Source organism: Lontra canadensis, unplaced genomic scaffold (genome assembly GCF_010015895.1).
Source record: "Lontra canadensis isolate GAN:19392208 unplaced genomic scaffold, GSC_riverotter_1.0 scaffold35, whole genome shotgun sequence".
In the NCBI taxonomy this organism is placed as follows: Eukaryota; Metazoa; Chordata; class Mammalia; order Carnivora; family Mustelidae; genus Lontra; species Lontra canadensis.
Window position 1 is genome coordinate 11446403 of NW_022631029.1, and position 27180 is coordinate 11473582.

The 27180-nt window shown below is 49.3% G+C and overlaps 1 protein-coding gene across 18 annotated transcripts in view; it reads left to right on the forward strand.

Annotated features, from left to right (window-relative positions):
- CACNA1D (calcium voltage-gated channel subunit alpha1 D) overlaps positions 1–27180 on the forward strand; it is a 292746-nt gene that overhangs the window by 112365 nt on the left and 153201 nt on the right. For all 18 annotated transcript variants that reach the window (XM_032868323.1, XM_032868324.1, XM_032868310.1 and 15 more), the window contains exon 4: positions 26070–26209. In XM_032868323.1, the coding sequence (XP_032724214.1) occupies positions 26070–26209 (140 nt within the window). The remainder of the gene's footprint in view (positions 1–26069; positions 26210–27180) is intronic.

Consider the following 27180-nt stretch of genomic DNA (forward strand, 5'->3'; position numbering starts at 1 on the left):
CACACCGTGCAGGAGGGCTTGGGCCTTGCACCTCCCTGGGCTGCGTCTCGGCTCTCCACGCGGCATCTGACCTCAGCTGTGCTTTTGGAGAACTCAGTGGAGAGGCGGGAGCATGAAAGGTGCCACGGGATGACTGGCAGTGAGGGCGCCAGGTCCTGGTAGTGCCGCAGGCGGTGTGTGGCTGTCCTCAGATGGCCGGGCCGGCAGGAGCACTCAGCTTGTGGACAGCTTGATTTGTGCTGACGCTGAAGGACTTCCCTGGCAGCCAGATTTGCTGCTGTTGCTACCGCATAGTCAGAGTCAAGAGCGAGTTCTGACCACGGGAGCCACACCTTGCTGTCTCTCTGCTGGTCAGAAGCCTCTAGTGTCCGGCTGGCTGCAGGAGAAAACTTCTGAATAGGGCGTTCAAGGCTCTTGAGATGCTCTGGCTCATTTGGCATTTCTCGTGTCTCCTTTTGCCACTCCCAGACCCTGCCCCACCGCCCCCCCCCAACCATGCTCCAGTCACTTCACCTGTTTTCCTGGTCTCAAACCTACTCAGAGCCCTGAATTTTCGTTGCATCTGTTTGCCCACATGCACACCCTTGCTCTATGGCTTTTCACCCTTCCCTCCTCCCCTTGATCAGCATGAATTCTTTCCTCCCACGTTCAGAGCCCCTGAAGTGTGCCTAGGACCGTCTAGCACCTTTCGTGTCCGTAAGGTAGTGGACTCTTGTGGTTCAAGTGTTGGCTTTGCTGCCGACCAAACTGGGAATTGAATTCAGGCTCTGCCTGTCCCTAGCCATGCGACCTTGGGTAAGTCATTTAACTTCTTGGGCCATAATACCATGGCTGGTGAGGTGGGGTGAGCAACTCTGAGGTGACGGGTCTGTGACAAGAATATATTTACAGCTCTTTGTAAGTGGCCAGCAATAGGCCCTCACAGGGTAGGCTGCCACCACATCCCCCCTGTGCTGGCTCAAGTCTGTTTCACTGGCCAATTTCATCTCCTTCCGTCTGGAAGCTGCACGTAGAGTATGAGCACGACGGCAGATCCCGTCAGGACGCACAAACCCTGCTCTGAGGTTCTAAGTTCTGGCCCCTCCCTGCCCCCACAACCCTCAAACCCACGAATGGGGCTGTTCGTGGACCCAGGCTTTTTTTTTTTTTTTTTTGGCCCAGTCTTAATAGAAAGTGGGTGAATTAGATTTTGAATTTGCCCATGCTTTCTCTCTCCTGGTCCTCTGAAAATTAAGTCAGAATTGGAAATAGGTGTGGGAAGATCTCCGTTCTCTCTGTCATTTGTTACTCAGTGAAGATCATAGTTTCAGGTTATTCCCTTGAATTAATTAATTTGGCAAATCTCTGTGCTGTGTTGGTAGTGTGCCTGAACCGCGAGGTGCTGGAAATGATAACCAGCGTTCCCTGATGGGTGCGTTTCCTGGGTTCCTTCCATGGTGCTGCCCAGTGTGGTTCCCACAGTGCTTGATGTGGCTGAGGGGCCGTTGTTACTGTAACTGTCCTCATTTCACAGAGGATTCAGAGCCCAAACCCGCATCTTCTGGCTCTAAGTTAGCATCCTTTCCCCGCAAAACCCAACTTCCTTGCTCGTTGTAGGGTCAGTGGAGGATATTTCTACAGAGCTTACCTGGCCTGCCAGTCCAGAATGGAAGGCTTCCTTGTGATCTCTCTCTCTCTCTTAAAGACATCTTTATTTAGGGGCGCCTGGGTGGCTCAGTGGGTTAAAGCCTCTGCCTTCGGCTCAGGTCATGATCTCAGAGTCCTGGGATCGAGCCCCACATCGGGCTCTCTGCTCAGCAGGGAGCCTGCTTCCTCCTCTCTCTCTGCCTGCCTCTCTGCCTACTTGTAATCTCTGTCTGTCAAATAAATAAATAAAATCTTAAAAAAAAAAAAAAAGACATCTTTATTTATTTTAGAGAGAGAGAGAATGTATGCACACCTGAGCAGGAGGGGCAAAGGGAGAGAGAGAAAAAAAAAAAAAAATGAAAATCTCAAGCAGACTCTGCACCAAGCACAGAGCCTGACTTGGGGCTCAGTCGATCTATCCTAGATCACAGCTTGAGCTAAAACCGATTGTCGATACTTGACCACCTGAGTTATCTGGGTGCCCCTGATCCATCTCCCTTTTAAGTGTGATGAATGCTGGGCAGGTGCAGAGGAAAGGGGGAAGTGGTCCCTCTCTGCCAGAAATTTAGAAACTCCCCGCAGTGCCTAGGACGCATATATCTTTATTGGACAAAGAGTTATTGTCTGCTTCATGCCTGGCACTTTGCTAAGAGTTGGTAATATGGGGACAAATTGGACAGAAAAAATATCTTAGGCTTCTGGCTATGCAAATAGGCAGTTTAACAAGGAAAAGAGATAAATAATCAAATGGCTAGATGGTTATAAGTGCTATGAAGAAAATTTATGGAAAATTAAAGAGCAATACAGGTGGAACACAATAAAATGGGAACACACCAAGATAAATTACAGGTCCGTCATGTATCCATTCTGGAAAGGCTCTGGTCCTGCCTCCAGCTCTTTAAAGCAGAGAAAGCCCATGTGAGAGGGTGGGGTGGGCTTCTAGTGAGCCAGCTTTCCACGGGCAGCAGATAACAGAGGGGTCTGGGAAAGGGGAGTGCCTTTTTTTGAAAAGGGTATTGAGATCTTTAATTTCTACCATTTGAACCCAGTTCTGGTCCCTCTTTTAAAGCAGAAGAAAACACAAAGGAACAACATTTGTACTTTCACGGTGTGGGAACGTTTCTTCCAACTGCGAACTCCCTCTGAGCATTTGTGATCATATGTTGGTATAGGAACTTGGTTTGCACCCTGCATTTTGGCAATAGGCTTATAGACGTGGACTTGTGTAGCAGAAAGGACTATAGCTCAGGGCGGCTTCTGAAAGATTCCACTGCTGTGGGAACTTTAACATCAGCTAAGGACTGGGGGCAGCAGAGATGGGGGGAGGCAGGGGCAGGTTCTGAGGCCTCCCGGAAGAAGGAAGGAGTGCTCTGTCCCGCAAGTGCCAGCCATGACTCTACCCTGGGAACAGAGAACACCTAGAAAGGATCAAGGCGCTTTCTAAATGAGGACGAGCATATCCAGGGTGTGCACACAAACTCAGCCTCTAGTTCGAAACTCTGTTTCCTCTTCTGTCCTGAACCCTCTCCTTGCCTCAATAAGTTATAGCTTAGGGATATATTTTTATTATAAGTGAATACAATCTTGCCTTTAACACTGTGATAAAAGCCTGAGCTGGCAGATGAAGGAAAAGAATGGAATCCACAAAAGTTGGGAATCCACAAAAGTCACTATGTTTGGGGCTGGGGTGTGGCTCCCTGAACTTTCCTCATGGTTCCTACCTGAGGCTGAATGTTGGCAGCTCTGTGTTTTGACGACGTGTCGCCTTCATTTCGCCTTTTCGAAATCTCTGCCTCAGGACTGAGCCAGAGAGCGCTCCAAAGGGATCGAGGTGTGTCCAGAGCCAGACTTGCCTCTTTCTCCAGCCCTTGCTGTTGTGTAGGAGTGGAAAGGGCTGCACTGAGAAGGAGAAGGTGAGTGTGTGCCACTTGCAAGTTGCCTCAGGAGAAGAGCTAGAGAGAACGAACCACGGTAATAACACAGTTAAATGTACTTATGGGAGGAAAATCAAGGATTGGACATCAGCAAAGGTTTTTAAGATCGGCTATGGGCAGCAGTAACCGTAAAAGGGAAAAACAGATACAGTAGGACTTCATGACAAAATGACAAACTTGTGCTCACCCAGGTTTTAACCCACTGAGCCACCCAGGCGCCCCTAGGCATTTTCTTTACAGCACGCTTTCCTTGTCTGCCCTCTGGAGTAATAATACTCCTAATTATTTTTAAAACAGGATTTCTTCTATTTTCCAGTATGCATCCCGCAAATTAAATTGAGCTCCAGGATTACACAGCACCTAAACCTTGTCCTTGAGTTCTATAGCCATTTTCTAATGAAACTCTTTGAAGACAACTTTCCCCCTACTCTCCATCCTCCCATTCAGAAGTATCAAGCATGACAAAGAGATGGTGAGGACCTCAGACTTGGCCTCAGATCTTCCTAAATGGTTCCCTTCTGTTGTGCTTTTAAAAAATATTTTTATGTCCTAGCCTGAATATTCACATTCCATTTAGCTAGGGGTTCTCCATGTTACATAAACTATTTCCTATCTCTACATCTTGAGAGGCATTCAGGGCAAGCTGTACTGCTCTCACAGAGCTGGAGAGCAGCTCACTGTTGGGAAAAACCACTTGTTCAGAGTCATTGGAGATTTTGTGAACAAATTGCAATTAACCTTAAAATCTCCTGATTCCTCCTCCGTTAGCCCCCACTGCCTATTTTAAGAGGACCAAGAAGTATTATGCTTGGAATTGATTTTAGTAAGACTTTTGGGGGAAAAAAAAAAAAAAGCTTCTGCCTTCAGTTCAGGTCATGATCCCAGGGTCCTGGGATCGAGTCCTGCATCCGCCTCTCTGCTCAGCAGGGAGCCTGCTTCCCCCTCTCTCTCTGCCTGCCTCTCTGCCTACTTGTGATCTCTGTCTGTCAAATAAATAAATAAAATCTTTAAGGAAAAAATGCCTAAGCAAGCTGCCAATTGGGAGAAGTTCAGTGCAAAACACAACTGACCTACTTGTATTCAGGATGCAGAACACATTCAGGCAATGAAACGATAATCAAGAACCTCAATTTAGGAAATGGACAGAAGATGTAACGTGCTTTTCACGAAAATGGTCAAGGGCCGACAAAAAGAGTTTCGACGTTATTGACATCTGACAAATGTGCGTTAAAACCAGAGTGGGTGTGCTGCTACTGCACCCATCAGAGTAACTAAAATGAAAACAGGTGATAATGCTCTCACGCATGGTTGGTGGGGCCTACAATGGTAGGAACGCTTTGGAAAAGCCTCAGGTGGTTCTTGAGGGGACCTGTTAACACAGCAATTTTATTCCTGAGTATTGACCCAAGAGAAAGGAAACCCTATGTACAATTGGTTATAGCAGCTTTCTCCATAATAGAGAAAATCCTGGCAACCAGATAGGGTCGGTCAGTAAGAGAATGGACAGACTGTGGAATGTTCCTGCCACAGAATGCTACTGAGCAGTAAAAAAGGCGTGAACCACTGGTCCAGGTCGCATCCTTATGCCGAGCAAAAGCCTTCCATAAAAGAGCAAACGCTGTACAGTCCACTTACACACAAGTCCTTGGACAGGCAGAACTAACTATGAGAGAGTGAAATCATGGTTGCTGCCAGAGGAGGTGGGGCAGGGCCTGGGGAGAAGAGGCCTAGCAGTTGTTTTCGAGGTGATGGTAATGTTCTGTATCTTGACGGGGGCGGAGGGCAAGCATTTGCCCAAACTCACAAATTGCACCCTTCCAAGTAATACATTTCTCCAGGTCTGCCTTTTGCTTTAAAGACCCTGTATATATCAAATTCCAGAAAACCGTATGGTGCTCAAGGGTTTAGGGATAAAGTATACAGAGGTCTGAAAGTAAGGCACATTAATGTGTGCCTGGAGGGCAGCTAGCCAAAGCACTCCTAGCAAAATCTCCATTGTGGAATTTAGGTGGTGGGTGTATGGGTAGTCACTGGAACCTTCTTTTGGCTCTTCTGTGTGTTTGAAAGGGTTTTTAATGTTAGGAAAACCATACTCAAGGGGGATGCAGGTTGCAGTAGTACGAGTGAAAAGTAATGGTGATTTATTGCCCTTGTTCCATAGGGCTATTATGCTTACCTTCTTCAAAATTCCATTAAAACCCACCACAGGAGCCTCTGCAATGTAGCTGATTTATCGAATTTGGAAGAGTCCTTCCATCCTCCTGGACTCATTTGTAGCACCTGGATACCTTTGAGCTAATTTTCTCACCACAGTTATGATTTTCTCCCCACCACAAATGTGATCGCGGCGAAGGTGTGTTTCCCTGAGTGCTTGGAGCGGCTTGGGAAGGGTCGCTTTCGGTGTCTGTTCATTTGGAGAACAAAAATACCCAAAAAATAGGAGATCAGGACCCAGCCACGGGATAGGACTAGGAGTTCCCTAAATGATCTGAAACTTAGTGAGCAAAACAAAGCAGTAGATTTTGAGTAAAGATTTACAGAAAGGATGGACTAGGACATCTTTTTCCCTCTGATGACTGAACCCCCCCCCCCAACCTCCCAGGTGGTGGCAACTGTCACGAATGAGAGCTGTAGTAGGTAGCTGTTCATTTTGACTTTCAGGCCATGAGACAAAAGTGCTGGAGACGTTCAAGTTAACAGTATCAGGCAAGCCTTTCTGTGGGAAGGGCAGGTTTCTAAACCGCCATAGATAATCGTAGAGCCAACTGAGGACAGAGATTAGATCAACACTCCTTTCTTCTTTGTTTTCCTGGAATGAAATCAGCAACATTGTTCTCATTTTTATTTGCAATGAACCTGATTTTTGAACTGATCTATGTCATAATCACAGGAAGGTCAAACCAGAAGAAAGGAGATGCAGGACGTTGGCTGGTTACTTCTTGCGTGATAAAAGAAAACAGCAGAAAGTGACCCATTGCAACTTCTGGCTGGCCGAGTTCACTCTACCTTCCTCCCCGCTCTGCCCCTGCCCCTTTGCCTCCTGCCGGGCGGAGATTTCCCCACCTAGGTAGTTTTTCTGGGGGGCCTCTACTACCCCTCTCCCTGCCAGCCCAAGCCAGCTGTAATGACCCAGCTGCAAGGTGACCTCTGTTCTCCAGTGTTTACCCTCCGTGCTATGGCACTTATCATGGGAAGGACTCCAGGGAAGGCACTCTGCCTTACCCTGCAAACCCTCTGGCGGTATCCAGTTCCTTTGAAGATACAGCATAGCCCTCAATCATAGAGCGGGAGCAGTCACTGGGAAAGAATTCCCGCGAGGGACAGCGAGTTCCCCAGGTGACAGGCCTGAGACTGGATTTGTCTAGTGCCCATGCATTTGCATGGGGCCTGGTAGAGGTGGATGCTCTATGGGTACGCCAAGAAACTATAGGAAACCCAGTGCATTTAAGTGACAGCGAAAATCCTATCAACTGGTTGGGGAACAAGAAAGCTGAAGAACTGCTTTGTGTTTACAAAGAAATGGAGAAAGAAGGGGTGGAAAGAGGGTGTCTTTCTGTAAACACGTCTCCCTGGGGTTCTTGTGTTTCTTCCATTGTTTGCAGCCCCTGATAGATAATGACAGCTCAACTGGTCTCAGAGTCCCTGGCAGTCAACAGAACTCAGGACAGTGGACGGTAGTGAGTACAGAGCATGAAGGGGCAAAGACCACGTTTCCTTCATGTCTGGGTCTGGAAGGCCTGGCGTTGAAAGCATGCCCTGGAAGGAGCCCCGAAGGTCCGTGAGGGCCGCTGGTCCAGCCACTGGTACTGAAGCTGGTGAGACGGACCTCAAGGTCTACCATCCCCGTATTTAGCAGGGCCACCCAGGTCCCTGCTGTGTGTCCAGCACTTGCCACAAAGCCCTTTATTTTCCTTATTGCTCTTTAGCTATATTCTTGATCTGATGAGAGCTACGATGGTACTACAAAGGTTTGCTTCTCCAAATGGGAGTGTTCTCTGCTTCTCTCCTGTACTCTGTCTCAGCCAGGTTTGTGCCCTGTTTTCTAAAACTGTCAACTTTAGGAGGGTGGGGCAGATTTGTTTACTGACTTGGTTAACTCTTAAATGCCATGTTGGGTCCAGTGTGGACAAAAGGACTTTGCGAAACCTGTAGGTAATGTGCAATCACCCCCATTTCTCTTTGACCTTCAAATCTCTTGATGGGTTTGCAACACATCACAAGTCATGTGGTGGGGCAGCTGGTTTCCCTGTGACGTGTTGTTGGGGGAGTGGGCTAGTTGTGTGTGCAGAGGTTCAGGATACCTGATGCAGAGAGAACATGGGGTCCCCTGGAGTCACTTGCTGTGGCCTCTGCCTTCAGAGCAGTTTGGGGAGCCAAACTAGAAAAATCAGAATGGGTGGGGAGCGGACGAAAAGAAGTTTTATTTCTCGTCCTGCTGCTTTGCATTTTGCTCGGTTATCTCAGCCGTTGGGAGACTGGCCAAGGAGATACACAGAGTTAGTGGAGTTCTCGAGTGGAGGGATCCGGAGCCTACTGTACTCCTCATTCAAAGTGGGGTTCGTCAGAGATGTCTCCAAGTCCGCACTTGCCCTGCTTGGTGGGGGTGGGCTCTGTGCCTGTGCCCTCATGGTCAGAGGGGTGGAGAGCCCGTAGGGGCTGACAGCTGAGTTCTAGAAAGTCTGCTCTCAAGTCATTTCCTGCTGCCTCTCGTCTCGAAGTAGTTTAGAACCATGATTGAGGCCCAAGTATTTAGGGACAGCGTGGTCACAGAGTAAGGTCCTGACAGATTCTGACAGTTAGATGGAGGGGAGAAGAGGGACAGGTGTGGTGGGTGATGGAGACAATCTGCCTGGAAGGTGGAGAAAAAGATAAGAGGGAAAAGGCTGAAGGGTAAACCGGAGTCACTGAGTCACCGGAAGGAGGCTCTTGGGGAAAGCCTTCAAGGAGGGAGGACCTGGAACCTGACCCATGGCCCTGAGCCCATTCCTCGAATCTTTTTCGGCCCTCAAACAGGGATGAAGGGACAGTCAGCTGTTCTCGCCATAGCTACTGTCTGGGTTGAGGACGTTGGATAAGTTTGTTCTCTGCGAGCCTCAGTTTACCCATGTGTATTTCACTGGTTGAGGAATCTCATGTCACGCAGGGCACGGTTTGACGTTCGCAATCCCTGCTCCCTTGGCTCATACACCCCCGCCCCCCAGCCTGTCCCATGTCTTCACACCGTCCTGGGTGGACTCTACCATGGCAGTCCCTTTCTGTTCTTACCCTGGAGTGTTTTAACCTGATTTAAGGCTCCCCAACCCCACGACCACTGTCCCCACCAGCCTCCCTCCCTCCCCTGCCCCACAGCAGCTCCAAGTGCTCCATTTTTGAGGAAGGGGAGAAGGAAGAGACGTAAAAGGACAAACACCTTTTCTCCTAGCTGGGCGCGACAGAGGATTGCCCCCTGCTTGGCTTTGCAGCCTCTGGAGCTAAAACGGGCCAGGGGGCAGACCCTCCCCCCAACAGGTGTCCAGGTGTGGATCCCCAAAATGGAGTGGGTGTGTGGCACTGGTCTGCAGAGGGCCTGCTGAGGGCCTGGTGACTCTCCCCCACCTCACAGGTCCTGACCTGGGACGTGGGGCTCTGGCTCAGCCTCTCTTGTCCCTACTGCACAGCCTCTGTCGCTATGGTGACTGACCTCTTATGGGGACCAATCCCCTTGGGTGAGGTCCCAGAGATGACTCACGCCTAGGAAGTACCTGTGGGGACTGCTTGGCTCACAGGAAGCTCACAGGTCCTTGCCAGGCCAATAGGTGGCAGGATGACTGTTCTGCCACTTTGCTTCTCCGTGTTTGGGGAAGGGGAGCAGCAGCTCGGGACCATGGGGGACAAGACGCTGGGTTTTCCTTCTTGTAGGCAAGACCATCTTTATGATTCTCCTGAGTCCTTATCGCTTGGGATTTAGGAAGGGGGGGGCCTCCCCAACACTGAAGTCTCTGCCAGGCTGACAGCCAGATGAGTCTGTGTCCCCCTTCTCAGACTGTACCCGTGGGGATGGCAGGTGGTGATGACAGAGGGCTGGCTTAGTAAGCCCTGGGCAGGGAGCATCTAGTTCCATTAGAAAATGAGGTACTTTGTGCTTCCTTCCATCAGGGAGCCCTGACCTTTAACACCTGGGTGATTTAGAAACCTCTCACCCAGCTTTAAAAAAAAAATAGAAAGTGAAGAATTTTATCCTTACCTCCACTTCCTGTTACACGTTATCTGCACCCGTGCATAAGTATCAAAGGCAGAACCTGTGCCCTTTCTTTAGGACTGTCTTTTGGTGGTTTTGGTGCTCTCTGTGATGGCGTTATTTGTCAAGTCTGAGGATCAGTTCTTGCCGAAGGTTGGACGATGAGTCTTATTTAAGGCCGTTATAAGCTCCCCAGCCCCCAAACCTTATCGAGTCGACATGCTCTCTTCTGGGTCTGCTGTACGCCTAACATCCGCGCTGACAGACCAAATTATAGTACTCCCTAACCCGTCTCTAAAGGATGAATGCCATGGCACTGAAAGTATTTTGCAGAAACTATTATTTTAACTAATTTTCACAGTGGCTATGGTTTTTTTATAGTCTTATAGGAACTTTGGTTAAATACAGAGTAAAAAAACGAAAGCTTCTTTGGGAATAATGGGGCATTGAGTCCTTCAAGGTCTTTCAAAATGTAATCCCTAAGTAGTGGTCTCTTTTGTGCTTGCGATTCTGAACTGTAGCATGTACCCCTAAAGAAAGCTGTGCGCCGTAGGGGACGGCGCATGTGTGTGCTTAGGAAAACCTCAGCGGTCACTGTAATTGTAGTGCCTGTATGTTTTCACAGGAAGCAGCAAGGAAGGATGACCAGAGCCCGTGTTTTTAAAAAACGCACGGGTAAAGATATGTGCTAGCATCCCACACCTGTCTTGGCTATTAAGCAGAACTGTTACACTATTCATCTCAAAAGAAGGACCCCAGCTAGATAATCACGAGTGTCCTCCTTCCCTTTTTCTGGTGGAGAAGTGAAAGCCTAGAGCATTCTCTCTGACGGGCAGTAAGGATCCCGAGCAAGGGTCCCCAAACTTTTTCTGTCTCGAGAGCCAGACGGTAAATAGTGGAGGTTACGTGGGTCTCTACGTGCGCCCTGCCTGGGCAGCCACAGACCGTTGGTAACCCGATGAGCCTGCCATGCCACAGTGGAAGTATGGTGACGACCATCTGGCGGAGGACAGGATTGGCCTGTGGGCTAGGGTCTGCCCACCCCTCGCCTAGGGAGAAGTATAAGTTGTGAGCTGTCACTGAGAGTCTAATGTCACCCAAGGAGGTGGCACTGCTTCCGTGGTTGCCTTTATGCGAACACGGGTGTCCTTCGGTGATCGCTGCCTAGGCTCGACGCTCCGGCTGGTCTCCGGGCCCCTCCGACACAGGCGAGCCCATCTGCGGACAAGGATATAGACTCCCGAGAGCAAACCGTATCTCCTTCCTTCACTTCACACACAGCTGATGCTTGGCAACTGGTTGTCGAGATGAGGACAAAATGCAGAACGTGAGAATCTTTGACAATTTAACGGAAGTCACAGTGATGCTCAGGAGGGAGCAGGCGGCATTTCTGGGGTGATTTTCTGGGGAATTCTAACGAGTTGTGAATCTCCGCCAGTGGCTGCCCTCCTCCAGCCCCAACGCATGCCCTCCCACATAGGTCTTGCGTGCTCACACGCACGCACACATTTTTCTCTTCTGTGCTCGCATGCGTTGTCTTACTCCTTTCCTTCGTCTTGCCCTTGCACGTAATGCTGCCACTACCACCATGTGGACACGTATGCACGAGCATTGCCCCTGCTTGTGCACACCAGGAGGGCGGAAGTGGTGGGAAGCGTGCCAGCATGAAGCCCAAGTACACAGCAGTGGTGGTCCTCAGTGCTCCCCTGTGCACCCCAGACTGTCACGAGATCAGCATATTTACTTCAACACATGTGCCCTGGTGACTGGCAACACCTCTGCACTCGATGCTGCTGTTGGCAGAGACTCAATGGCAAGTGAGGTTGCATGCCAGACCTCAGCTGGGAGTTGAGGACAGAGTGAGTCCTGGGTCCTACAGCCCCTGTACTTGTAACACGTAAGATGGTTGTTCCAAGAAGTCAGTGATAGGGAGGCTCATTTAGAAAGATAGAAGCACATCTTAAAGGTTATTTTCACCTAGAATATTTAACCAGACATTTACCTGTCAATCTTTTGGAGTAGGGCAAAGGCTTTTTTTGAGTATTAGGCATGTACTGGTAAGAGTGTCCATCTTCTTTCTTGCATAAACTATGCCTATAATGTGCCTACAGTTTCTAGTCACATTTTATTTAAAAATAGAATAAGAACTTAGATCTCCGGGCGGAAAGCTGAGAGCAATTCTAAAAGCTTATGGGTTTTCCCTTATCTTGTCTGTCCTGCCGCTGATGTTGGATTCAATGACAGAACCTTCAACAGTGTTCTTACCCAGCGCCTCCGAAGGATGTAGCCTGTTTTTTTTTTTTTTTTTTTTTTTTTTTAATGGAAGCAACAACTCTTTTCTACACTCCCGTCTTGTCACTCAAAGCAGTGTCCACTTAAGTTGGGCAGTGCATCTGTTATAAACTTGGGAGCAAACATAAGCAGTTCTTGGTAAGCCTGCAACTCCGTTCTCTGGAACAAAAACACAGGAGCTGTCTAGAAACTGACCTAGGGGCCAAGTGAGTTCAGTGTGGCATGGACCTTTGTCATTGTCTTACCCAGAAGGACAAAGAATATCAGTTCATCGGACGCGTTGGTTAAAAGAAAATCAATCTGGAGAGCTTCTAGCATAGGAGAAAAGAGGCCAACACCTGCACTGCTCGCCTTCCTTGCCAGTATCTTAATGGCAACCATGTATCCTGTGCTTCGACATTGCACATGGTCTCATTTGTTCCTTTGACAGTGCATTCACTGACCCAGAAGCCAGGGCTCAGGAGGGGTGAGGGGCTTGCGCCGGGTGAGATAGCTGGACCCAACGGGAACTTTCCACCCCAGCTGTATGACTCCACAAATTTACTGAGCTGCCCAGCTCAGGACCAGCAGCCAGACGTCCTCCAGGTAGATTTTGTGTTCTCTGTCCTGGCTTATGGATGGGTCTGGATGTTTAAAAGTCAGTAGCAAACTAGTGGAGTGCAGGCTCTCTGGAGCTGATCTTTCAGATCTCAACCCTTTGCTTTTCCTTGTCTGGAAAGGGGGCTTGTCTTGCCTCCTATCTTTGTGTGTCTTTTTGGACTCTCCTGTGTCTGCACTGTTTAAAAAAAAAGAGAGAGAGAGACAGAGAAGACTGGATGTTAACAGTTGGACTCTTTGTTCTGGATTTGGATTTTTTGTTTTTAAGTGTGGCATTTGAGCAGAATCACAAGTTGTAGAAAGCAGTAATTTCCAGACATTTGAGGTCTGATTCACCAGCATTACTGTAATTAAAGGAAAACCTGTATTTGCTCCGTTTTATCCTAACTCACTAGGACTTGTTATAAATAATGAACCTAGATATTTAGAAAAGAGCATCCAGTTAGTCGTTTCAGCTTTCCTGGTTCTTTAGGTTCAGATGTCTCGAGGTGATCCTCGTGATTTGAGTTTGCTCGAATGCAAACTTCATCTGGCAGTGACCCTGGGAAGTGAACTTTACTGACCTGTCAAGGCAGCTTTACAGTCGAGGACAGAAATTAAACAACGTGGCACTTAGGAGGTGCGTTCATGAAGTCCAAGGCTCAGAGTCAGGATTTCAGTTGGTCACAGAGTGTTAATGAATTTTGAATTGAGGCAGTTATGACGAAGCTTGTTGCCTTTTCTAATACTAATCATTATTAAGATGATGATGGATCTTTGTGATTATGAAGCCATTAAAAAGGCATTTGCCTGTGCCCGAATTAATAGGATGGATATAGCTTTGAGCTTTCCGATAGCCAAGCAGGACTCTAGTGGCTGCGATTTCCAGGTGCTTGTTTATTCATGATCTTTCCTGTGTTTTCTGAGATTCCAATACCATTTTTTGTCCTGAGGTACAGTGGCGGGGGGGGGGGGTGGGTGTGTACCATTCAGCCTTAGCTTTAGTGGCCACATAAGGTGAAGTGAACTTTCCGGAAACCTGCCCTTGATTCCTTGATCAGAAAGTGGTCCTCTCCTCACCTCCCTGCAGAGCTGGGAGAGCCCTTTCATTTCTGTGGGACATTCACAGACACCAGGGTGACGGCTGCCACGTCCATGAGAGTCACCCAGGCTCCGGGCATCTCCCACCTGCAATACTGTAGCGGTGGTGCCCCCATCGAGAGGCTGAGGAACCCGCTGCTGGAGGTTCCGGCAGGACTGGGATTCGACGGCGTCCTTCATTAATCACAGCCTCGTGCCTCGATACAGGATTCTCCTTTGCGGGGAAATCGGTTCAGGGTGTGAAGGAAACTGAGGGGGGAATTCATCTCAACCAGTGAATGAAGATGCACAAACTTGCCCTGCCCGGCTGTAGAGGGGCTTGGGTCTGAGCTGGCTCCCCTTTCCAAAAAGCAGCTGTAGTGATACGAGGAGCCCCTCTCTCTTGTGTCTCCTTGTGAGTCCCAGTGCCCCTTGCTTTGACGGCTTTGCTCTAGAGCAGTCCCAGGTCTGCCTGAGGACACAGGGGACACCCAGCCTCTGTTGACCTTCTCTGGCCTGCAAGCTCTCGTCTCGGGTGGGGGCCTGTGGCCCAGGTCTTCGGACGTCCCCTTGCTCCCTGCCCGGCTTCTTTCTGACCTGTTGTCTCTGGCTTAGGACCCGGAGTGGGGGAGGTATCATTCTCTTCCTGTCCAGGTTAGGATTCTTCATGAGCCATTCCCCATGGGGCCTTGAGTGGGTCTTTATCCCTACTGGGGTACGCTGGTGAGTTCAGATTATTGGCTTCTAGAGTTGTGTGTTTCACCTTTTTTTTTTTTTTTTAACTTGGCCAACAGTAATAGATACATTTTATGTTGTGACTCACAAACACATACACATTGTATCATCAGAAACCTAAAGCTTGATGAAAATACTTACTCTTACTAGATTTTGCTCTTTTCTATGCATTCTGATTTTTTCCATCCTGTTTTCACTTTCCAAAAATCGCTAGTTGTAAACCACAAAATTAATTTCCTGCATGTTTCCTTTAAAAAGTCCTGTCTCTATTACGGTACCAATTCCACAAAGACCGGCAAAAGTTCGTCTACTTCCCATAATGGGCGCTCCGTTCATTTTGTCAGCTGATTCTTCTCTTTATGCAAATACTCTGGAGAAATATTGTTCTGTGCTGAGAAACAGTTTCATTCAAAGGAGAAGGTGACTTGTGTCACTGGTCTGATTTCCTCCTTTCACGACAGCAGTTAGAACTCTCTGAGACATGTTAATAAAGCTGTGTCTTCACCGCCTACATCTTTGTCATGGTCTTACTCCTGCTTCATTTCATTTTTTTTGTTAATTTTCCTTTCTGAACTTAACTCCTTTGTCTTAAACATTTAGAATTCCAGTTGGTTTTAAAGTAAAAGGTCTTCAATGAGAAAGACTCAGACAAATCAGGGATACCTAAAAGTAGAGATAAAGTGCTTCACGATCACACTCTCAGAGCCAAGCCTCTTCACACTTAGCTAGCTGTCTTCACTGCGGACTGGTTTATTAAGAGATTTTTCCCTCCCCCAGACCTCGAGGGGGTCCTATTCGTATGATTCCTGTGCTAATATATCTTGGGCCTCCTTCCCTGCCTTTTCAAAACATAACTATGTAGCATTCCCTTTCTTACCTACATCAAATTTTCATATTCTTGCTGCCTAGTGTTCTTTTTTTGGAGCTAAGCAGGTATTCAACAAAAATTCTCTTTGAAAAGAATAGTAGCGTTGTGAACTCCTCTAGTAACTGCTTCCAGAACCACCCATCTTTCTGGGAGTAGGATTGCTTGTGGAAAGCCCATGTGGGTCCTGAGCTTGGTGGGGTGGTGCGGAGCCCTTCCTCCCGCCTCCAGGAGGTGTGAAGTGATGAGGGAGATATTTGACTGGCAGGACCAGAGCAGCGCAAACGACACTTGCAGCTTGGAGCAGGTCTGCAGAGAATCTGTTCTGTGCAGTCACTGACCATGTATTGATTTCCACTTCAAGGCCACGGTTGGGTGGTGCCTGGTTTTTAAGCTACCCAATGTCTTTTAAATTAACTCAATTTTACTTACTAATTCTAAAATAATGGTGAATTATAGGCATGGAGTTATTAATCTTCCTAGTGAACGTATTACATACTTGATCTTAATTATAGACTCCGAACGTTATGTATTTTTAAGCTTTGATTCATAAATTTATTCAGAAAGCAACGACCTATGTCCTCAGCACTTTCCCTGGGAAAAAGGGGACCGTGGCATAGGGTCGCTCATCACCCAATGGGCGGGGGGTTTTCTGGTGGAAGGTCACAGCTGACGAGCTGAGTGCTCTGTTTCCCACCGCCCCACAGACGTTCGTCCTCTTTCTCACTGTGGGGGAGAGCATACGGTAGCATGGGGGCCTGTTTCCCCTCCTGACTGTTACAGGAGTGCCGCAGACGGACTGTGGGTCGTCCGAAAGGCTAGGAGCAGGCTTATTGGAGTTGCCTTGTCCTTGCAGGTGAAGCCGTGCTCACTGGAAGTGCAGGGACCTGCAGGCAGGTGGGGGGCTAGGCCCTCGTCCAAGGGAGCGCTCAGGAGCTAGCAGTGTCTCTGGACCATGCCCTGTGCCTTTCCTGGGTAGTGGCCGTTGACACTATAACAGGAGCCAACGTCCGTGGAACGTGCTTCCTGCATACCGTGGTTCTCATGTTGTACACGTGTGGCCTCCTTTACACTCCACGAGAAACCTAGGCAGTGGCCACCTTCCCTCTCCTCTGTCGATGGAGCAGCTGTGGTGAGGGGGAGGAGTCGAGTCACCTGCCTGAGTCCACCAAGCTTGGAAGTGGCAGAGCCAGACCTGCCCCAGACCCTCTGCCTCCCCCAGGCAAGGAGCAAGTACTCCCGAGGGACTGCATGCCTTCTTGAGTGGGAGCAGCCCCGCCCCAGGCACTAACACCCAGCAGCCTGCAGCAGGGACCTCCAGGGCATGTCCTTTTGTGGCTCAGCCGCCTGGCTGACCCTGGCTGGAGGGCGTGCTGGTATGACCTTCAGCGGAACAGCCCAGAAGCCTGGGTGAGATTTGGCGGGCACGGGTTGGCACGCAGGTGGGTGTGGTCGGGGCTCCTCATGCCAGAGGGCACGATTGCTGTTCCCATGGCCTGTGGCCAGAAGTGGCTCCATGTCTGGGACCCTTGCATGGAGATGTGAGTGGAAATCCCTTCCCTGCCTGTCTTGCCCCATCGCGTAGTAGTGTGTCTGCTGAGGGAAGAGACGGGCAGGTGTTTCCTCACGCTCCCGAGTGTTGTGTCCAGTGTGCACACGGCACATTTCCGGGGGCCCGAGGGGATGTCGGGGGAATGCCAGGAGATGTCTAGAACTCTGATGTCAGGGAATTTAACCATTCGCAGACTGGAAAGGCTTCTCCTTACCTCCGTTAATGAAGAAAAGAAATGACCATTCTCTTATCACATGAAAATGTTTGGTTTTAAGCTTACTCCATTCCTGCCATTTTGAAACATTCACTCATGTCTTTCTTCACAGACAGGGAGGCAGACGTGTTGGAGCATTTGGCTCACATCGTACAAACTAACCAAAACAAAGAGGGTGTCTCTTCTAGAATGATGGGTGTTTGGCAGCTGTGACATGATCCAGGCCCCCCCATCCCAGAGAGGCAGTGCATGGCTTTGATGAGCCCCACATAGATCGTATATTCTTCTTGCCACCCCCCTTGACTTGAGTTGTCAGAACGGGTTGTACAGCCTTGACATGGTTTGGAAAGAAAGCGAACCTCTGTATCTCCAAGTGGGAGAGGGCAAACAGAATTCTGGCCTGGGCCGTAGAGCTACTGTCAGGGCTCCCTGATGTGGCTAGACAAGGTCTTGGCCCCTGGAGGCTTAGCAGGAAAAGCCGGTCTCTGCTTTTCCTTCTTTGTGGTGGATGCATCACGGTGTTACTGAGGCTCAGTTCTCTGCTTGGGATGGTGAGAGAGTCTGCAGAAGTAAATGCAGTGGTTCTTGCCTTCAAGGTACCCACAATCTGCAAATAAGACGAGACAACGCATCAATGGTTATCCTCCCCATCCACACTGGGAGCCAAAAACAGGGCCATGCCCTGCCCTTCTCTGTTCTCTTTCATGGCCTCATACAAAGTTGGTGCTCAAGAGCAGATGAAACTCCCTGGCCTTCCCTGAAATGGTGACGCAGGATTGAGATCAACAGAAGTGCTCTGGGTCATGGAGAAGACCTCAGGTTCTAATGACTATGACCTATGTGCAGGGTGTTACGGGACAGGTGGACTAGAGCAGAGGAGGACGAAGGGAGGGGGAAGCGAAAGGGTATCAGGTAGGGTGGGGGCCCTGCACCCTGTGGGGTGACAGATATCAGCTGGTTGTTGGTAGGTAGACCACAGACAGATAGTAGAGGTTCTCAGGGATGCCATGTAGAGGAACTATGACTCAGTCACATATGTGACACAGTCGTGTGTACTTTTAAAGAAGCTTCTGCAAATGCTCCAGACACAGAAGTTGCCCCATCCCCCCACCTTCCATTTCCATACAGGTGATCCCCCGTACTCGACTTTGGCCTTGATTGTCATCTGCTGTGGGTTAAAATTTTTATACATGCCTCTGCCAGGCTGTTTTAGGACACCATGCTGTCTTAGTTGTCTTTCACTCTGCAGTGCTCAGGACTGTGACTGGTATGGCACAGGTACTCCAAGAATATTGTTTAATTGAATTGAAACAGCTTGAACTGCCACTCTTAGTGGGCAGAGGCTTGGCACTGGAGCTGGGTGAGGGGACCCATGGCCGCCAGCTGTAGAACGTACCCGCTACCAGGGGGATTCACAGTTTGGGTCCCAGCATGGGCAGGATGGGAAGCAAGACAAGTCCAAGGCATTGAGTTTTCAGGAAAGAATGTGTGGGGTGTGGGAAACCAGTTGGAATGGAAGACAGCAACAGAGAATGGATGGGATTGAAGGAGTCTGTTCGGAAGGCTGAATTTAGATGAATTCCCAGAGGCTACGACCTGCAGGGATTGTGGGTCCTATATATAGAGAACCATCCCCGAGCCTGTGGGTCAGTGAGAATCGTCAGAGGAGTTGAATCTTTTGAGAAATGAGCTGCTTAAGTTTTTCTTAGATGTTTTAGCTTTTAGGGAAGCAGAGTGATCCTGTGGGATCACTGTGTAGTTAGCTAGGACATTTTTGTTTGTAATTGACCAAAAACCCAACCCAAACTTGCTCAATGAATTGGTTTTTATAACTGAAAAGCCCAAGGCAGGGGGAAGCATTTTGGCTTCAGGTTCAGCTTGATTCAGAGGCTCTTACAAAAGCATCAAAGTTAGAGGCTGGCCTCTGAGTCTCTCTGCCTTCTTGTTTGACTCTCTCTGCACACCTCGGCTTGGCTTTTGTTAGTGTTGGTTCTTCATTCTGTGTCTTCCTGGTAACTCCATGCTTAGTGCCTCTCCGAGCGAAGTCCAGCCAATGACAGAATTTCTTGCCTAGTTGCCGAAGTGAAAGTCCCAGGTGCAGCTCTCACCGGACCTGGTTGGTGGGTGTGGGTCACCTGCCTGTCCCTGAACCAGTAACATGGGCTCCATGCCGACGCCTGTAGCCCTGGGATGGACAGCAGAAAAGGAGCCACTTTTAGAGGAGGGACAGGGTATTGCTGCTACCCTGGGAGGTTTCTGGGTGGCAAGAACCACGCTTAGCCGAGTGTGGTGGAAGAGCAGCAGCTACCTCTGCTCTGCCCGTGAGCCAGGAAGCCGTATCCAGAGAGAGGGCCCTGTTCAGCCTCCTCCACACAGGCGTGATGCTGCTGTCCTCCCACAAACAAGAGACTGGTCTCTGTGAGGGGCCAGCTGGGCCACCTGCTGGCTTCTTCCGTTTGTCCTCGCTGGGCAGGGGTCGCTAGGCTGTCATAAGATCTTCAGAAAGTTCTAGAGCCCTTCTCCCCACCACCCGCTCAGGATTGCAGCCCCCAGGGGCTAGGAGACCTGCCTCGTATCTCTTCCCGTGCAGGTTAGGGGTGAGGAGGCTTTGACTGTGGCAGGTTAGGCAGTTTTCAGAACTCTTTCCCGCCTTTCACTTCAGCTGATGGTCACCATACCCTGGGTGGGCAGAGCAAGGTCCTGTTCTCCGGACGAGGACGCTGAGAAGCCCAGGGGCAGATGACTCAGCCAGGGTGATTTGATCATAGAGTCTGGAATTGGACTCAGGAGACACAAACATCATCTAGAATTTGTACTTTTAGACCAAAGGTGAAGGAAAATGAAGGCAAACTGTCTGTTCTAGTCAGTTTCTTCGTGGAACTTCACTGGAGGCCTGGGAAGTACCAGCTTCCTTACTGCCTACAGAGGAGGACGTTACCTCTGTTTCCATCTCAGCAGCCCTGAGCCGAGGCCTGCCGGCCGGCCCCTCTGCCGCCGCGCACCCTCTGCGGTCTGACAACACGTGTTCTCACTTATGGAAAACGCCACCATAGCCCCGTAGCCCCACGGCGCCCGCTCTCACCTCCTGCCTTGTGCACAGCGGCTCATGGAGGGGCCCTCAGCAAGCCTGGCCCCCCAATGTGCAGCAGTGACCTCGGGCGACCCAGACCTGGACAGCTCGACCACTGCTCTGGGCTGGCGGTCTTCCCCAGGGGTCTCTGGGCCTTGTGGAACCTCTCTGTGAATGCGGGCTCTGGACTTTGCTCCCCAGGTGGGATGGAATTGTAGTTTTACAACTGGAAGAGATCATCTGGTTCAGCCTGCTGGTTCTGCAGGCAAGAGACGAAGGCCAAGCCCCACAGCCTGCCACGGGAGGCCCTGCGTCCCCCTGCCCCCAGCCTGTCCCTCACCCCCGTGAATGATCAGCATTTTCGTGTGCCCCTCACTCTGACCGGAAGACCCTGTCCCACCTCTTTGAGGAGGGCCGCGGTTGCAGAGCAGAATAGCTTTTCCCTGGCATTTCATCTCAGACATTTTTCTTAGAACAGAGCAAAGCCACGGGGACCCTGGTATCATTGCTATGGACTGAACGCTGGCAACCCCTCCTCTCTTTCTCTCTCCCCCACAAAACCCATATGTTGAAATTCTAACCCCAGTCTCCAGTGTGATGATATGGGAGGTGGGGCCTTTGTGTGGGGTGATTAGGTCATGAGGGTGGAGAGCCCGTGACCAGGATCAGTGCCCTGAGAAGAAGAGGGAGAGAGAGACACCTCCTTCCACAGACACCCAGGAAGGAAAGGTCAGACGAGGACGCAAGAGAGAGTCAGCTGTCTGGGGGGTAGGGAGAGCGCTTTCACCAGACACCAAACTAGTTGGCGCCTTGGTCTGGGACTCCCAGCCTCCGGGACTGTGAGGGATCTCTGCTGTTTAAGCGCCCGCGCCCGGCCCCGGTCTACGGCATTTCGCTATGGTGGCCTGAGCAGATGAAAACAATTACGGAACTTCTTAGCAGGAAGGGACAGTGAATAATGCTCGGTTGAAACCTCCCGTTTTGCTCATTTATTTACTCATTTATAAATACCAAGTGTTTTTTATGGCAAGCCTTGAGAATACAATGAGGCATGAAATGGGAATCGTCTCTGATCTTACAGAAATTCCTTTCTTGGAGGGGGACACACGCTGAAGAGATAACTTGAAGGAATTTACAATTTCCGTGGTGAATAGGACCATGGGGAGGGCTTCGTGGGCTTTGACCACATGTCTGACAGCGGGCCCTTGTTTTGTCTGGGAGGTCGGCAAAGGTTTCTCTGAGAAAGTGTTATTTAACCTGCGTCTTGAAGGACAAGAAGAGCTTACCTGATGAGCACGTGGGGTGGGGGGATCCATTCTAGAAAATGGGAACAGGACATGGACCTGAAACAGCGGCTGAGCCTGGGGGGTGGCGGGCTGGGAGAAAACAGATCCTGTGGCCACAAGCCCCGGGTTGCTCCTGCTCCCGAAGGCTGCGCTTCTCCCAGCCGTGTGTCCCTTGTGTGCTTGCTCTGGAGAGAGGGGCGTTTACACACATGATGAGGTGGGGAAGCAGGAGGGCCCCTCGGTGGCGTGCGGGGCGCTTGTGGAAGAGAAGCAAGGAAGCCGGAAGAGGAAGTGAGGGAAGGAGGAATGAGGACATGCCCTGTGGGCTCGGGTCAGGAAGGAGGGGAAGGGCCCGCCGAGATGTTGAGATCCGGCACTGTGACCCTTTCTTCCAAGCTCATTGCAGAAAGGGTTAATGGCAACTTAGGTACATATCCTTGTTTTTGCTTTTTTGATGCGTATGCTAGGATCATAAAGCCTCCTGTTTTTCTAGTCCCCTTTAAGTCTAGCTTTGTCTGCTGCATCCCTTCCCTTTTTCCTGCATGCTTCCTGTCGAGTACCTTACCTATGCCCCATGTGGGGGTTGGGGGCTGGGATTACAAAGACGGGAAGAGATGCTCCCTGCCCATAGGGAGCCTGGGGCCGTAGGGTGAGGAGTGGTGGTGTTGGGATGAACACCACCACCAGGGTGTCAGCCGGGAGAGCCTTCCCAGAGATGGGGCGCTGTGTGGGCGATGACCAAAGCAAGGAGTTGAACCTTTCTTGGCTCATAAATCCTTGTAATCTTCTGACAGTGGGTTGAGATCTCTGGGAAGACCCAGGTCAGGCTTTCTGAGGAGGACCCTGGGATGGGTGGCTGGCTGGCTGGCTGGCTGTTCACACCACAGTCCTAGTGAAAGGGCCCCTGAGAACCGGAGAGGAGAGAAGCAGGTGTAATTGAGGGGTCCTGCAACCTCCCTCCCATTCCTAGTTGACAGTTCTAGTGTCTCCAGGTTCTCTTTGAGGTTAACTGGTACAGAGGCTCTTCTCCATGGTGAATCTTCATTATTCAAAGAAGCTCTCGGGTTTCTGAATTAGATGTGGAGCCTTTATTTCTGATGCCTTGAGGTCTCATGAGCGACACTCATCCCTACATAAGATGGTGCCTGGGTAAGAGGAATTTTTAAAAATTTTTTTTAAAAAGGAGATTTGACTGGTGCTGGCCACCCAGCATCTGCGGTCAGTGAGAAGGATCCCCACTCCTGGTCCGGTGAGGGCACAGGCCTGTGGTCCTGCCTGGTAAGTGTTGGGAGACTGAGATGCAGGAATTATTTCATTTCTCTGTTTCGCCTGGGACTGTGAGCTTTTATGAAGCAGCCCTGCCCTCAGGATACCTTCTTTTGTGTCCAGTTCTGGAGGCTTCCTGCTTGCCTCTTCCTCAGCCATGCCCTCTTCCTGTGCGCTCTCCTCCATCTGAGGCACAGACCCCGTATCTTCTCTATGCAGCATCTCACTGGGTGTCTCCCGCTGGCTGTGCATTCCCACCTTGCCCAGGTAGGAACCTGACCTTCCTGGTGACTTCCTTTGCAAATGATGAACTCAACATTCCTTCCTCAAATGAACAGTTCTTTTGTAAATAATTACCTCTTTAGCCGGTGATGGTTGTTTTGCAAATTTTTTTTTTTTTTTTAACACTACATTTACTTACTGTGGAGGTATATTTGTTTTGCAGGAGTCCTTTTTAATGGCGGGATTTGGGGGCAAGAACGACACTGGCTTCTAGACTAACCGGTCTCTCTAGGCTGTCGTGGTTCAGTTGGCATCACAGTAGAGGCTCCATAATAAAGAATCCCATTAAAGCAAGGTTATATTTCCTACAATCAATTCCATCAGGTAATGCACTAAGGATTTTTGGAAATAGAAACCCAATTCTTTAAAAGGAGAGACACAGAGGACGAGAAGAGAACGAGATATAAAAGAACCCTAAACAATTTAGTTATACAAATGGCCCTTGTATTATTGTGGCAATATTACTTACAAATAAAAGCCAAAGAGGAAAAACAAGCTGTGTTTGCTAGATGTACTCTCTGTTCCCTGCCTTGTTTTTCTGCTCTAAAGCATAGGACTATGTTGACGTAGGAATGTAACTGCTATGAATATTGATGGCAGCAAAAGCCTTTTTTCTCTGTCTGGCCTAGTAAATAAAGCAGAAGGGATAAAAAGGGAAAAAGAATTATAAAATCAGCATGCTGTTTTTAGCTTATCTTGTTTCCCTAGAACTCCAAGTCTTAGAAGCATATTGACAACGTACATTTGGTGGTCAGGGTCCAATTTGAGTATAGTGGGTTGGTGTTTTCAGGGATTTTTGCTTCTGGTTCAAGTAACAGAGTTGTTCTCTCCTTTAAGCCCTCCAAGTTAGCGTCACCTCCTCAGTGAAGCCTTCCAGGATCCCTCCTCCTTAGCCAGAGGCAAAGTTCAAGTCATAGTCCTGGCTCCCAGGGAATATGGAGAGTAAATGAGGGAGTCCCAGGAGGTCTGCAGGCTCATGCATGCCCAGAGGGCATGGCTGTGGGGAGGAGAAGGGGGATGTATTCAAGGAAGGTCTTAGCAGCTCTGTGAAGGGGGTGCAGCTCCTGGGAGGAGCCAGGCTGAGGGCAGGGCCAGTTGGGAGGTCTGGGGAAAGCATGGGTGTGCAGGTTGGAGATGAGTGAGACCATATGGTTGAAGACATGCGGACTCTGTCTAACTCACACCACGAAAGAATTTATTAGACTCTTGGATTGGTGTTCAAGGGTCAAAGGGAGCCCTGGAGGACAGGGTGGGGATGGCGGGGACCCGGTAGGGAGGAACCAATGAACTGGCTTTTCAGCAGGACCAGAGGGAGGTCAAGAATGGGGGCAAAGGCTGGGGGCCCAGGAGTGGTTGGATGATTGCCCTGGTGGTAGAGGGTGAGGACGTGAGGGATGCCCGGGTGGCTTAGGTGGTTGAGTGTCTGCCATCCACTCAGGTCATGATCCCTGGGTCTTGGGATTGAGACCTGAGTCGGGCTCTATGCTCACCGGGGAGCCTGCTTCCCCCTCTGCCTACCCCTCCCTCTGCTTGTACTCCTTCTCTCACTCTCTCTCAAATAAATAAATAAAATCTTTAAAAAAAAAAAAAAAGGGAGGATGTGGCAGTAGACAGAGGGAAGTTCAGGCCAGGTGATGGTAGGAGGGTGGCCGAGGCCATCTCGCAGTGGTCACATAGCAAAGCAGAGTCCCTGTGGGGAAGGAGGGGACCAGTCCTCCAGCCTTCTCAGAGGGCTTGGGATGCAGAATCGGCCTCTTTACATTCTGTCTTGGGGCATTGGCAGTGTTCATGTTTGGAACAGACTAAACCTCCCTCCCCCTGACCCCCTGGACTAAACCTTTCGAGGGTAGGGAGGGCAGTGGAGCTTTCTCTAATCCTGGCTCCTGGTGTGGGGTCCGTCATATGGAAGAGATGCTCACTCAGTGTTTCCTGAGCCAAGTTCATTTGACCGCTTGCACCAGGCATCTTCGTAAGTGAATTCCGTGACTTCCATCTTCCTAAGGTATTTGTAATTTTCCTCGGGTCCCATGGGGTAGAATTAATATTTGTGGAGGGCTTTATGGCCCATGTGGAAGAGTTTTAATTGCTGATGGTTTTTCGTTGAGTTATTAAGTAGCCTCTTGCCAGGGAGTGCCTCTTATAAAATTAATTGCACACATCCCAGTGGGTCGGTATTTCTATTAAAGCCGAAGCTGCATAAAGAAAACCTTTACAAAAGAGGAAAGGAGTCAACATTTTTAGACCTGCTGAGGGATGTGTTCTCCGGACCCACAAAGTCGCCTGAGTCGGAATGGGGAAGGGTTGTAAGAGTCAGCGAGTCTCCAAGGTCTGGGCAGCCAGATGGGAGCGGCTGCGGGTGGAGGGGCGCTGGCAGGAGGGGAGGATGCAGAGGTGGAGCCCACGCTCCGTGGGAGGGTGTGTGGCGACCACTGACCACTCGACAGTGTCAGCTGGGGAAGACTGCGTGTCAGTACTCAGATGGGAGGGTTCCCATCCTGAATTTGCTCCCCTTCTGTGCTGGTGAGGAGAATGAGGTCCAGAGGAGAGGAGGGACTTGCCGAGGTCACCTTGCTGCTCTGTGACAATGAGGACCCTGACTTCGAAATTGGGCATAAACCCAAGAGGAAGGGAGAGGGTCAAAGCAGCCGCATCTTCCTTTCTTCCAAAGGACATTCTGTTCAAAGCTGCTGTAGGAATCTTGTTGCCCCCTTACGCTTTTCTGGGCCTGACTTGGCAATCTCAGGAGGAAAACATGCCACGTTTTGCAAATGTGTGCAGATAACAAACATGCCCCTTCTGTCCCCGGCAGACTCATTGCATACGCATCAGGGCAGGTGGCAAAATGCAGTCGTGCAGCCTGGAATGAAAAGTGCTTTACACTTAGCGGCTTATGAGAAATTCAGTGTTAGAATTAAAACACATTCCTGGCACAGGTGCTGTGTTAATGGTGCCATTTCTCATAATAAAACTTTGGAGAAAAATGCCTATATCTCAGAGATATTGATTCTAATTCCTGTTTCTTTTTCTTCTTCTCCCTCATTCCCCCCCCCCCCACTTTTTGTTTCTCTTCACAGGAAAAAGTAGAATATGCCTTCCTGATTATTTTTACAGTCGAGACCTTTTTGAAGATTATAGCGTATGGATTATTGCTACATCCTAATGCTTATGTTAGGAATGGATGGAATTTACTGGATTTTGTTATAGTAATAGTAGGGTAAGTCCCTTTTATTTTGGGGGAATGTTTGGAAGATGGGAGGCAGGGAGTAATGGAAAGCCACGGTGTCTTGAGGGAACGTCATTGCTCAGCACTTGAGGCCAGAACTTTCAGGAGGGTTTTGAAGATGAGCAAAGCTGCTATCAGTCTCTGGGTTCGAATCCCCTCATTGCTTTTACTTCCTTTCCAGTAACACGTGTAGAAGGAGGTTGAAGATCCCAATGTAAGAGGGGTCATTTTCCAGAGGACTTGGGTTTTCACAAATAGGCCAGCCCTGCTGGTGGCTAGAGTCAAATGAGTAGAACTCTTACACTTAGCACCCTGGTAAATAAAAAGCAAACAAACAAAAAACCCCAAACCAGTAAAATAGTAATAAATCCTTCAGAGCAGCAAGGTACTCTTCTATTTAACAGCCCTGAGCAAAGCTATTAATTTTTTTTTGCTGACTTATGGGAAAAACTTTGGCATGCTACTGTCCCATTTTAAATAAAAAAACAAGTGTCTGAATAATATCAGGTATCTGGCATGAAATGAAATAAGTCAGAAAATGCAGAGAAGCAGGCATTCTCCAGAAATTGTGTCACAGGAAGGAGACACCAACAGTTTAGTTATAGAAGAGTGTTTCAAAAAGCATAAAACAAAAAACAGTGGGCTACGTTGTGTGATTCTGGTCCTTCCATACCTGGAAATTTTGTCAGTGAGAGAAAAAATATGAATCCGCATCAGAGGAGTTTTGGGCCTTTGGACCAAAGACCCACATAAGGAAAGACGACCTATCCCTTTGCTGAGTCTTCGTTATCCAACTGTAAAGTGCATTGCTCCTAAACTTGTATGTGGTCCTACAGAGAGAGGTTGTTAATCTCTTTGTGTTCATCTCCATAACTTTGGTCAACTTCCTTTTGAAGTTGAGCAACGTAATTTTTCTTACTTTTTAAAAATCGTGTATCCTTTGGATTTTCATGGGAGACTAA